Genomic DNA, 12,847 nt, shown 5'->3' on the forward strand with positions numbered 1-12,847 from the left:
TCGACACCTGACTCGCTAAAAAACCCAAGACAAATAAATAAACCAAGATGCCCGCCCCCCCCCCCCAAAACTCAACATACCGTGTCGCCATCTTGGGGCAGGGTACCCTGCCAAGAGAATAAACAAAATTTCCATCGCATATCAAATATATAATGGATGTACACAGAACGCGGTGCTGAATATACTGCCCTTGGAGCAGTTACTAAACGATAAAGAATGGCACTCAGAATGTGTGTATCTGTCTGTCTACGTCAGTCTATGCAAGTGTCTGTGAGAGTCTGTGCGTGTCAATGTGTGTGTCTGTCTATGAAAGTCTGTCTTTGTGCGTCTGCATCTGTGTGTCCATCTGTGTGTGTGTTTCCATCTTTGTGCATGTGTGTGTGTGTGTCCATCTGTGTGTGTATCTGTGTCTGTGTGTGCGTGTCTGTGTGCGTGTCGGCAGGAACCCCGCGTGATTGTATCCTTACAAAGAGCAAAAATCTGAGCAATTTGAAAAATCCCAGAAAGTGTAGCAGCTCAGTGTGCCACAGACACAAGAGAGAGAACTCCACACACACCACCGCTGAAGGTCTCGCCTCAGCCTGTCAGAAAAGGAAATGGCTGCCACCATTTTCGTGATTCGGTATGCACCGGGCCTCCCGCCACAGGGGGCAGCAGAATGAAAGCAGATCCCAAATCACCTCCCCTACCCCCCCAGCTAACAATAGCCTAAAGTTGGTGGGGAGGGAGGGAGTTTTGACCTCACCCCACCTAAGCAACATTTCAGCGGCCCCCAAAAAAAAAATCAATAAATAAACTCTTCCCCTGGCGCTTCTGTTCGTGGCCATCCACCCCACCCCTGTGTATGCACCTGTGAGCTCACAAATAAATAAATACTAGACGTCACGCCTCCACAGAATCCCCTCAGAATATGGCAGCCTCACAAAAGGGGAGGGGGGAGGGGGGAGGAGAGGGGGGACGGGGGTTCCCGGTGGTGGACACCATGTGCACACCATCATAGAGAATCTTTACATTGAGTTTGCATATACAAGAACCACCCGCCATCGCAGTGGCAGAGGAAAAGACAATGTTCATCGTTTGCCCTCAACACCCCCCCACGCAGCCCAGACCGGACTGGACTCCACAACAGGCAATTTTGCATTTTGTCTTGATTGCAGTGTAGCCTCGTAGCTGCCAATGTTTTGTGTTTTTTTCGTTTGTCTGTTTCACCACCTCCCACCCATGTGTGCGACGTGGCCTGGGCCATGTCCCACATAAGCTGCGTTTGGCGTCCCAGCATGCACTGCAGACAGAGGAGGGTGTGCTCAGTGTGTCAGGACGTCCCAGTGATCTGTGGGGAGGCGGGAGGCGAAGGTCTGTGTGTAGGACGGGGGGGGACGGGGGGGATGGGGAGAGGGGTAGGGTGGGCCAGTGTGAGAAAGAAACACTGTGGGGCCAGTTTTGAGCGTGCTTGTACACAACACATACATACACTCACACACGCTCGCTCACACACACTCAGATTGCTAATTTTGCCCATACATGCAGTCCCGCGCACCGACACTGAAAACGTACACCGAAAATATGCACTCACAGAAGGAAGCACTAGTTGATTCAGAATGAGAGGACGACTTGTTTATGTTAGATGTTTTTTTAAAGTGCAATATCTACATGTAGTCCAGAAAAATAAATAAATCAAGAGAACGCCATCCCCGGCGCCACCTCCAGGTGCTGTCCAGCTCAGTTTTCCCTGATAACCCACATCGGTGTGGTTGAAACCCCTGCCATGCACGGTTGTGGTGGTGGTGTTGTCGGAGGGAGTATTGAGGTACTCTGCCCTCTGGTGGCGAGACGGTATTATAGAAGACAGTCACGTTATTTAATATATACTTTATACAGCACTCGTCATCGAGCTGCCTCAAAATGTGGGCTTAAATCAACCTGGTAGAAACCCACACACGACTGACGCACTACTTAGCCATCCGAGAGTGGGAATTTAACGTTTCCCATACCGTCTATCCTCCAACCGTTTAGTGTCCATGAGGCAGGGACAGGGTGGATTGGACCAAACACTTTAGAATGAAAAATAAATATATATATATATATCTGAGCTATGGAGTAAAGCACCACCAGCTGACCATCCCCACCTCAATGGTGAGGAGAAAAAACAAATTCATCCTTGCCGCACAAGGGCGAAAGAACATTTCCATGTGCAATTAGTGACAAACAAAATAAATAACTTGTCCTTTCAGACTGCCTCAGCATCTCGTGTTTCACACCAATTTCAAAACTTGGTTTTGAAGATAAAACAGACAAAATAATGTTACATGGTTGTGCAGAGTGCTGCTCGTACAGACGGTCCCTGCGGTCTCCTTCGGCCGGGGACCAGACACCTAGCACACTTCAAAGGAATGCCCTCTGGAAATATGGAGAGAGGGAGAGATTGGACAACACAAAACGCAGATTTAATCTAGATGAGGGGGAAGGTAGAGGATGAGGCGTGGGGTAGGTGGTGGGGGGGCCCCGAGGTGTGACAACACACACACCACATCTCCCCCCTGGGTCCTTGATGTCTTCCAGAGCCACACCTTGAGAGGCGAGCTGCCACAGAGACGTGTGCGTGTGTGCGTGTTCATGTGTGTGGTCTGTGTATAGCGTCGGTTGGAGGGGTGGGGGTAGGGGTGACATGGGTCAACCTATAGAGATGTCAGAACGTGGACAGAGTGTGGGTCTCTCCCGGAGGTTGGGGGGGGGGGGGGGTCCGTATTAAAGCGGGATTCAGGCCCCTAGCCCCAGAGTCTCATGATGTTTGTGGTGGCGTGTGTATGTGTGTATGTGTGTATATGTGTGTAAATCTACAGCGGGAGACAGTGGGTGAAACACCTACAAGTCAGAAAGAAGGGCCCCTGAGACAGCAGGTGCCCTGACATCTATATAAAGCCATGCTTGACGACAGGGGGGGGGGGGGCGGGGGTGCAGCAAGAGCACACAGACTTAACAGGGCAGAGAGGGCGGTTGGGGAGTGGGGAGGCTGAATGCCCGAATAAGGGCGTAAAAAGGGCCAGCGCTGAGTCGAAGGAGCGGCCAATCAGACGAAGGGGGGCAACTTCTTTTTTGTTTCTTTTTTTTTTGCAAACAAACTTGGGGTAAACAAGTTGTAGGTCATAGAAGAGACAAAACGTTAGATTATTTTTTTTCGCAGGCAAGGTTATGCGGTTAGAGTAAGGAGTGGTGTGGTTGGGTCGGGGTGAGGATGAGATAGAGAGGGGAGGGGACACATCTAGAAGTCTGCGGACAGAATGAGATCCAGTATCACTTTGGGTTTCGGCACAGAAGTGCGCCGTGTGTGTAACATGTAATAGGACGAGTGTATGTGTGTGTGTGTCTGTGTTTTGGTGTTGAGGGGGGGGGGGGGGGGGGGGTCTCGGAAATCAAGAAAAGGGTTGAGGACGTTTCCCACGCCCTTCCCCCTCTGCTCTTCTACTCCAAGCACATGGGCAGGTTGACGAAGGTGAAGACGTTGTACTCTATCATGATGGAGAAGCAGAGGAAGATGGCGTACAGCACCAGCACGGTGAAGCCCAGCTTGGGGGTCAGCCTCCAGTTGTTCAGGTGGATGCCCAGCACCTGGGTGAGGAGCTCACATCAGTCACGCTACAACCTAAGACAGCTCAGTACTGCGCAGTGTCTCTGGTGACAAACCTGCCGAATGTATTGTGGTGCACCTAGATACGAGGGATGCACTTAGTTCATTGTTGCCAGTCTTAAACCTTTTTGGCTATTAAAAATATATACGTTTTATTTAGGCAACTTTGTCAATTCCACTCACTGTGAGACCGACGGAGCCCAGCAGGAGCACCACAGAGTACACCAGCCCCCGGCTGTTGATCATCACCTAGCACACAGGAAGCAGCACACCAATCAGCAAGCAGAGGAAGACACATATAAACCAATCGGCAATTAGCCTGGCCTCATTTAAGAACGGAAAAAAATATGCAATTGAAAAAATAATTTAAACGTCAGTCACAGATGTTTTACGATTAATCTAATGCTTGGTTGCACTTCAGAGTGGAGTGTTCTGGCCCCTAGAGTATTGGCACTGGTTCAGCACGACTCAGTTTTCTTTGTTTCTACTGTTGTGTCCCACAATGTTTGCCATTTTACAAAATGTTTATAGAAATAACTAACAAACTAAAGAGCACCTAGATCACAGTCATAGATATTTTAAGAGTAACGGCATGCTTGGAAGTCACATTTTCCACTGTTTATGCGTCACTGTTTGGCAAGTGACATCAGACCCCCACCCACTTACCTCAGAGCCATAGTCCACGCACATGGTCTGGAGGGCCCAGGGCACTCCAAGACCCACCAGGATGTCAAACACGTTGCTGCCGATGGTGTTGGACACTGCCATGTCACCCAGTCCTGGAGCAGACGGATGAGACCACCGTTCCAAGCTTGTAACCAATGTAAGTGTTGAAGACAAATCTAGCACCGAGCCTTTCCTAGGTGCAGCACTACGCTCAGATTTCCGATGTGAAGCTGTGCTTCAAGGTCAAACATTTTTCAGCTTTGACCCGGGTTAACGCTGACCTCTTGAAGTGCGGCCAATCAGATGCTAGCTTTTTCCAACGTAAAAGAAACAACATTTAAACCCAACAGCTTTCTTAATAAAAGAGTTAAGAGTAAAACACGCAGCACACCTGTCTGTTGGCTGGCTACATCCTCATGTGTTGAGCGCTTCACTGATGACCATACAGCACTTTAATACACCACTATTATACTACTAGTGCCAACCTTGACGCGCCACGATGAGACTGGCAATGCAGTCGGGAACGCTGGTGCCGGCGGCCAGGAAGGTGATGCCCATGATGACGTCGGGGATGCCCAGGGTGAAGCCGATGATGGTGACCTACACATTATGGGATGGAGCAGTCAGTGTTGTCAAAAGGAGTTACAATTTAAGTTATCAATAAACTTGACCTTCCACCGACTGCCAAGAGAAGAACGACTTTGTCGTAACTTTCAATTTCAATTTGTAGTAGACTCGTCTTTAACCAATCAAAATATAAATTGTAATCGGATGCAAGAAAAAATATACCGTATATAATTTGATTGTCCATCGGCAGGAAGTGACACTCACACAGGAAGTGATGCGGTTTAGACGTCCCAATTAGGCAAATGGCCAATTGGAGTGATTCAGCAGTTTCCCCAACTACTCGTATACACTCACCATCCAGACCATCAGGTAGGAGAAGATGGCGATCCAGACGGTGGAGAGGATGAAGGACAGCATGAAGAACTTCTCCCAACGAGGTTTGGCGCAGTTTGGGATGGTGAAGAAGAGGATGAGGAGCAGTGGCCAGGAAATCAGCCATTTAGTCTTGCTGCCAATGCCGGCTGCAACGGACATACAGTTCAAGGTCTGTTTGAGTCTTTTTGAGCAGCCAAGGAGAATGATCACTCGAGTCACGATACGAGGCCATCAACTCATTTCCAGAAGGCCCCCCAGAGAATTGAAGTTGAAGTCCACACTTGAGGCTGATGAAATGGTGCGTTTTGATCAGAACACATTCTGTAGACTAATGAATCAGTGAATTGGCATGATAACTTCACATTTCTCCCTCATGCCACACCTTTTGACAATTTCCGTAACCAAAAAGAGCATGGATCAGATCAATAAATAAATGATACCTGGAATATGGAAGGGGGAGATGGTCTCGTTTTCCTTCTCCTCACTGGGCTTGTCCTCGGGGACGTTTCCGTTCTCAATGTCGTTGACCTTTCCGTCAATGACCTGCGTCTCGACGCCGTTGGCAGCTTGGACCAACTTCTGGCGCTTACAAGCATAAAAGCATAAACTCAGTCAAACAAACTCAAGCCAATATCACAGCTGCTAGCCTAACTGCAAAGCAAGCTTTAGCGTGACGCAATAAAGGTAACGAAAGGATGACGCAACAATACACACGCTAGATTTCAATGCACATCAACATGATTCAACTTTTATATGAATGGGATGAAGCATTACAAGTACTCACTTCAAAAGGGGGATATTATGATATTAACAGTTCACCGGTTACTAAAGAAAACCCATTTGTACCTCTGTGATTATCAGGCGACTGGCCATGCGTAGCCGGGTCTTGGGTCCAAAATGGCTGGTGACCATGATGCGGAGGCCGGCCTCTGGGAAACGATACTTGGGTGGGTTGGCGTTGATGATCTCGTCCACCATGACCACTGAACCACGACTGAATTGCGAGGCTTGGCTAGGTTTGACTAGAGAAGCAAAGGGCAAACAAGATGAGCTTGTAGCATATATTTGGAGAGCATATCAGTTGCCAGATACACCATTTCATTTGCACTAAGCAAATTTTCACATGAGCAGCCTCTAGTGGCTGAAGTTGTAGCTACAGTTACGGTGGTCTCCATCTCCAGTCTCTTTTGTGGCAGGTTCGTTACCAGGGAGCCTGGAGAATGACCAACATTTTAGGCAGGCCAATCACAAGTCAGGGGTGGAGCTTGACTTGTGATAAGGTCTTGACACTGGTTGAAGGGTGGAACGCACAGCTCAATGGACCAATGGCTGGCCTTAACCACAAATTTGAAACTTAAGCGAGGAAGCTTCACGGGAGAATTAAAGGATTTGCTGGACTACAACATTTTATGCTTGAGTAAATAGCTGCAATTGAAAATTATCATAGTGCCTGTTTAAGTATTTAATTGGTATCTTGGAACCTAAAAGCACTGAACAGTAAAAATGTGTAACTGCTACTAGGCAAGCCTTAGACATTTTAATAGACATTACATACCGCAAAATGAAGGACTATTGAGAATTTTTTCTCAATAGTCTCAAAAAAATGTAATACTCTGGAGGAGTAAAATTTTAGAATGATTGCTGATTTGCAAATGTTGACCATATAAACATTAGCTGCCCATTAAGGTCCAAACAGGCTTACGTGCAGCAATAAAAGTCCTTAAAAATGATTATTGGACTCATTACACATGCAAATTACACAATTAAACAATGTTCCATAAATAGCCCCCCATAAGCAAACTTTCTACTGATGAATATAATGAAGAACACTGCTCAGGTCCTCAGCGGGTCCGGGCTGAGGAGAGGTAGCAGTGACACGTTAAAACACTTCAACACATGGAGGAAAAGGCATGTAAGCAGGTTTAGTAAGGCTAAGCAGACAGGCGCACCGAAAGTATAAAGAAAGGGGAAAACGCTAGAAGCGACCAATAGCCACAGAAGATTTTTAATAAAGCTTTGCAGAAAGCCCTTTTGCCCACAGGTTAGAGAGCTAAGGAAATTTGCAAGGTCAAAATAAATATGGCTGACAGGAAAGTCTTCAGCTGGCCTAAGATAAGTCATCGAACTTCCTGAAGTTTACTTTTCTTGTCGTTTTCTTTTGTAACCATGTTGCTGATAACAATATTTATTATGAGCTGATAATAACAGAGCCATGTGCATTGGTGACTAAACCTTACCTAGCGTAGTTTTCCACTCAAGACATATTTTCATTTCCCAGAATGACCGGTTTATCAGGGGTGAGGAAGTGGGCGGGCGAGAGAGAACGGGTGAGCAGTGGGGGGGGGGGGGGGGGGGGGGGCTTGGGGATTTCCCGCCTGTCTGGTTAACCTTACCTGCGGACAGCAAGGGCCATGACGAGTCGTCACTACAAACATTGTAACTAGCATTACCGTCCTCCATCTCACTGCTGGCCGCCGCGTTACCGTTGGCCACGGTCTTCCCGGGCTTGCCGGTGAAGAACTTCTGCATGCTCGAGTTGAACCTGGGATTAAACCGATAAAAAACTGGTAGGACAAGAAGACATTTTGATCTCGGGACAAAAGGCTGGTTGAGGCTGTGAGTGTAGGTCCAGGAGCTAGGTTTCTTTCCACCCAGCTCACACCACCTGACTGCTTGCGAAGCCCCCGTCTAAAATACACCCCTCCTTTGAGAATCACTGTTCTATCAGAGTCTGTCTTCAAACGGTCAAACCCAAGTTCAACCGTTGTCAATCATCGATTGATTGACACATGAACACATTTGTATTCAGACCAAATTTTAGGGACCAACCCGACCAGTACCGACGGACCCAACACCACACGACTACAAGCGGTTCAATGCATGACGAACTAGGCCTACTGAATGAGCTGCACACGTGCAGACCCTGCGGCGGCGCTCTATATAAGCCCTGCCGCGCCGCTGCTCAGGGGACACCGGCTCCCGTTGACGTCTTTGGGCAATCCTCCGATCACACGTTGTGTGCTCCAGTGGTGCAGCCGGAACACGCAACGCAGGCATACCATGCATATTCATAGTCATAATGTGCAAGCTCACATTAACAACGGACATTTAACAAATTCTCACAGCAGACCCCACAGCACAGGGCTCTGGGAAAAACACGCGACAGGATTCCACCGTAGGGGAGTGGAGATTTACAGCTGAAATATCACTTCCTGGAGCCGTCTTAGTGTTGTATTGTTTTGTAATGGTGGAGGTAGGCCTATTGTCTTTACTGGAATTACTTCCTCCTCGCCAAATGTTAGGAGGGGGAAGTGTGCTCTTTGCCACTGCGGACTGAGCGACAGAGCGAGAGAGAGAAAGAGCGAGAGAGATTAAAACTCTTGGCGTGAGGAGAGAGCAGGCTGCCGCAGTGTGCACCACAGATTACCGGCCGGGTCAACTGACCCCACCACCGCCCCCCCCCCCCCCCCCCCAGTGGTCTCAGTGTAACCGACTGAATCTGCAACATGGGGAGGTTCCTGACTGTGTGTGTGTGTGTGTTCGTGTGTGTGTCTTGGTATGCGTTGTGCATGCAGCACATCATTCTTAGTCAGCCTGCCTGCGTTTTTGAATGGGGTCACATTTATGGAGGAGAAGGCATTTACATAAATAACTCACTTCATGACGACAATGTAGCCGACGTACATAAGCACCAGCACCAGACTCTCCCACCTGAGGGAGAGAGACGGGGAGAGAGAGAGAGAGCAAATCACGTTGCATCTCCATTACTCTCTAGAGACTGTGCACTCCAGCAATTTCTTCCAATAAACACCCAATCTTCATATGTATGCTAATGTCGTTATGACCTTCGTTCAAGTCTGTATATTTTGACAATATTAATGGCGACTTTGGTTGAACCTTCTTGGCAAAAACAATACATTCATTAAAATCAGCACTATTAATTCAGTTAAATTTAGTTTCCATTGGAAACTAAATAAAGTATGAATTTATTCCCGTGCCCTGCCTCTCCTCAATCATTTAAGGGACACCTAAGGGACTTCAAAAGACTTAAAAATGAATTGTAAGGGAGGACTGTTAAATATTATGCTTTCAGGTAGAAAAAAGAAATAAAAGAAAGGCTGTTGCTTTTGAACGTTTCTACTGGAGGTGTTGGCAGTCAATCAAATGCATCGACAAATCAATGGCATTACACTTGTGTTTCCAACATCAAACAGCAACAACCTGGAGAAAGGTAAAGCATTTGGCCCACTCACCACACAATCTTCTCATCGTAGATGAACTGCACGGGGGAAAAGAAGAGCAAAGAAACAGGATTACAAATGTGCATCGTTTGCGTCTGACAATACTACAGCCCCATCGACGGCTCCCACTCACTGCGATCAGCGCCACCACGGACAGGGTGTAGTAGAAGGAGTCCCTGAAGACCGACCAGCGGGTCAGCATCACCACCTGAATCATTATCCGGGTGTGGGGGGGGGGTGTGGGGGGGGGACATTTTCAGCAGGGGAAGCGAGCCAAGTGACACTTTGCTCCCCCAACCCTCAGCGACCAGCCGCCCACCCCGTCCCCCTGTGTGCCGCCGGCCCCGTGTTCCTCCGTTCCTGGTCGTGGGGGCATGGCTGTTTGGAGGGTTGGTTTACTATCATCTTGTCAGTTACTATGGAGGGTGTTATTATATCCGTTTCCCAGCTACGCCACTGCCATTTGATTTACGTTGTGATTATCATTTGTTGAAATAAAAAAAATACATTTTAAATTGCGGTTACATTTTTGAAGCGAATTTTGTGTACTTCCCTTTCAAACATTATAAAAAAAAAAGTGTGCTTTAGGGATATGTCGTTTTCAAAGGAGAGGGTTATTGTAGGGATTATGTTTGTTTTACAGGTTTTCTTGCATTTCTATCCCTTTTTTTAAGGTTTTGTGACTCGACTTCTGTTGCTTTTGCCCTGCAGCTAATTTAAGTTCCCAACCGAACCATGAACCAATTGTGTTGATTGCATAACCAAAATAATAAAGGACTGTAAAAGTGCATTTTGAGGACCAGATAAGAGCCTCATCCAGAGGGCAAAGATTGTCATGATTTAAAGTAAACTTCTGGCGGAGGCCGGGAATGCACACTCGGGAGATATTTGCTCATTCAAACGCAGGCACTGCGTCCCGCTCTCACGAATGGAGCAAAAGGAAACTGCAGAAGAGGTTGGAGCGTCTGAGTAAAACCGACCGGAGCAGATGGCTTCCCCTCCAGCCAAAACAAAATCTGTGAAACTACACAAAACAAATATCCCCCAAAAACCTGCTGCAAATGGGCCAGCTCTCTATTCTGTATATTAATGAGCAATGCAGTCAAAACAATACTTCGCACCCCCCCCCCGTCCCCCGTCCCACACACACACACACCTGTCCAGCGAAGATCCCACAGACGCCAATGATGCACAGGATGTTGAAGACAGCTGAGCCCACGATGGTCCCCACCCCCACATCGCCGTGGGTGATGAAGACACCTACAAAATGGTGCAAGGCGGAGGGGCGGCCAATCAGAAAGAGCAAACATGAACTGTACAGGAACATCTGTATCTCTCCCTCTGTGTGTGTTTCTGTGTATGTTTGTGTGTTTCCTACCGATGACGGAGGCAAACAGCTCTGGTGCGGAGCTGCCAGCTGCCATGAAGGTGGCCCCGGCCACGTCCTCACTCAGGTCCAGTTTCTTGAGGAAGAAACAAAAAGCACCAAAATAAAGGAGGAGGAAATGCCCTCCTGTGAGCCATTCAAGTTGAAGCCCCCAAAACTTTAATGGTTTATTTGCTTCACTGGAGAAAATGTTCGGGGATTCTTTTAGAAACTGTTGACCACAAAGCATTTTCTCCAGCGAAGCAAATAAAACATTAAAGGCAAACTTGAGGGTATACCGGCAAGAAGCCTTGCGCACACACACCCCCCCCCCCCCACACACACCCCCACCACACACACACACACACACACACACACACACACACACACACACACACACACACACACACACACACACACACACACACACACACACACACACACACACACACACACACACACACACACACACAGGGAACCTGCATGTTCAGTTCACTAAACAAAAATGCAATAGAATTCAGTTGCTCTTCCCACAGACTATAAAATGCAGTTCTAGTGCGCAGTCCTTCTGGTGTGTGTGAATGTGTCAAAATGTTTTTTTTTGGGAGGCAGGCTTCTCACAGTTTCTCATGCCGACCAACGCAACACTGAAAGAGTGAAGGATACAATAAATTAATAAATAACAAGACGCATCGGTACCTCGCAGATCTTCTCCAGCGACGTCACAAAGTAGTCGTCGCATATTATAGCCAGGGCCAAGAACATGTAGAGAGCCTGGGAAGACACAAGCACATGAGCAACATTTGAGGGGGAGGGAAGGGTGCATGTACCTGCGTGCAAAAAAGATGCTGAACAACGAAACGACAATTAAGTCGGGTGATGGTGTGGGAAACGCATAACAGCCAAAAAGTTAAATTCTTCCACTTTGTGAGTTATATTAATTATAGATTGGTTGCGACATCATTAAGCGTCTCAGCGCATGGCTGCCGTTCCCTATGCTGTCCACAGGGGGCAGTGCAAGACTGCAGTCACCAGCAGAACCCTGCAGGCGTTTCTGTTCTGATATTGCAGCCAGATCAGTCTATTAAAAAGTCGTGGCTCAATCGCCACAGGGTGCATAGCAAGCACCATAGTGAGCGTGCGTGGACCATTTTCGAGAATGCACAAACTTTGCTTTGTGGTGTCATTGACGGATCAGTCAGAAGGGATTTCGTTCTTGCGTTCGCCGACGGAGCTCAGAGTTTGAGAGACAGGAACCCGCCCCGGATGGATGGGAGCCGTTCACGCTGATCATCGCCTCGCAGGGCAAATCTGCATGTCCTCCATCATGGTTTATCTTTCGCGGAGGGCTTCTCGTGCATTAGCCACTGCCAGGGCTGCATGTAGACATCGCATTGTGTTTGCACGCTGCCAGCCAGGGCTATGATTACACCACTTTCCCTGAACGATGTAACATTAATGTGTGTGCGTGCGTGTGAATTATTATCCACTGGGGCCCCGCAGAGGGTAGAGGAGGTCATTCCGCCGCCTTTGGTTAAGACTAGGCGCGAGTGTCTGCGTTCTCCCATTGTTGCGGCCGCTGTTCGGAGTATCGACGGGTTGTTACCTCTCGACCCCTATCTCGGGAGGAAATTTACGACGCTACGCCCCGCACCATCAATCAGATGGCTGCAAACAGTGGTACACCGCCTGCCTACCTCCCTCCCCCCCCCCCCCCCCCCCCCCGCCCCCCAGCCTCTCTCCGCTCACCACACAGGGCCGTAACGGCCAGGGCACGGACACAAGGGTTGTGATTGGAGGTATGAAATATCTCTGCTTTCACAGTGGTTCACTGATGAAATCCGCAGGTGGCTCCGGGCTTTGAGTTACATCAGCAGACCCAGGGGGTGGTGGGGGGGATGGTTAGAGAGAATAACTAACCAAGTTGCCAAGGAGCAAATCACTAGATTTGTCTTTATAGAATTACAACATTTTATACAATGTATTTTTGATTAGCCGGCCCATTGC

The 12,847-nt window shown here is 48.2% G+C and overlaps 1 protein-coding gene across 1 annotated transcript in view; it reads right to left on the bottom strand.

Moving 5' to 3' along the window:
• Window positions 1-3,006: 3,006 nt before the first annotated feature.
• slc24a4b (solute carrier family 24 member 4b) overlaps window positions 3,007-12,847 on the bottom strand; it is a 28,013-nt gene continuing 18,172 nt past the window's right edge. The window contains exons 4-17 of the mRNA XM_056582026.1: window positions 11,540-11,614; window positions 10,853-10,937; window positions 10,631-10,734; window positions 9,608-9,682; window positions 9,487-9,512; window positions 8,891-8,944; window positions 7,684-7,775; window positions 6,080-6,255; window positions 5,674-5,818; window positions 5,213-5,379; window positions 4,777-4,891; window positions 4,292-4,404; window positions 3,809-3,874; window positions 3,007-3,606 (exon numbers count right to left, since the gene is read on the bottom strand). Coding sequence (XP_056438001.1) covers window positions 3,460-3,606; window positions 3,809-3,874; window positions 4,292-4,404; window positions 4,777-4,891; window positions 5,213-5,379; window positions 5,674-5,818; window positions 6,080-6,255; window positions 7,684-7,775; window positions 8,891-8,944; window positions 9,487-9,512; window positions 9,608-9,682; window positions 10,631-10,734; window positions 10,853-10,937; window positions 11,540-11,614 — 1,440 coding nt within the window. The 3' untranslated portion in view covers window positions 3,007-3,459. The remainder of the gene's footprint in view (window positions 3,607-3,808; window positions 3,875-4,291; window positions 4,405-4,776; window positions 4,892-5,212; window positions 5,380-5,673; window positions 5,819-6,079; window positions 6,256-7,683; window positions 7,776-8,890; window positions 8,945-9,486; window positions 9,513-9,607; window positions 9,683-10,630; window positions 10,735-10,852; window positions 10,938-11,539; window positions 11,615-12,847) is intronic.

This window comes from Gadus chalcogrammus, chromosome 21 (assembly GCF_026213295.1).
Source record: "Gadus chalcogrammus isolate NIFS_2021 chromosome 21, NIFS_Gcha_1.0, whole genome shotgun sequence".
In the NCBI taxonomy this organism is placed as follows: Eukaryota; Metazoa; Chordata; class Actinopteri; order Gadiformes; family Gadidae; genus Gadus; species Gadus chalcogrammus.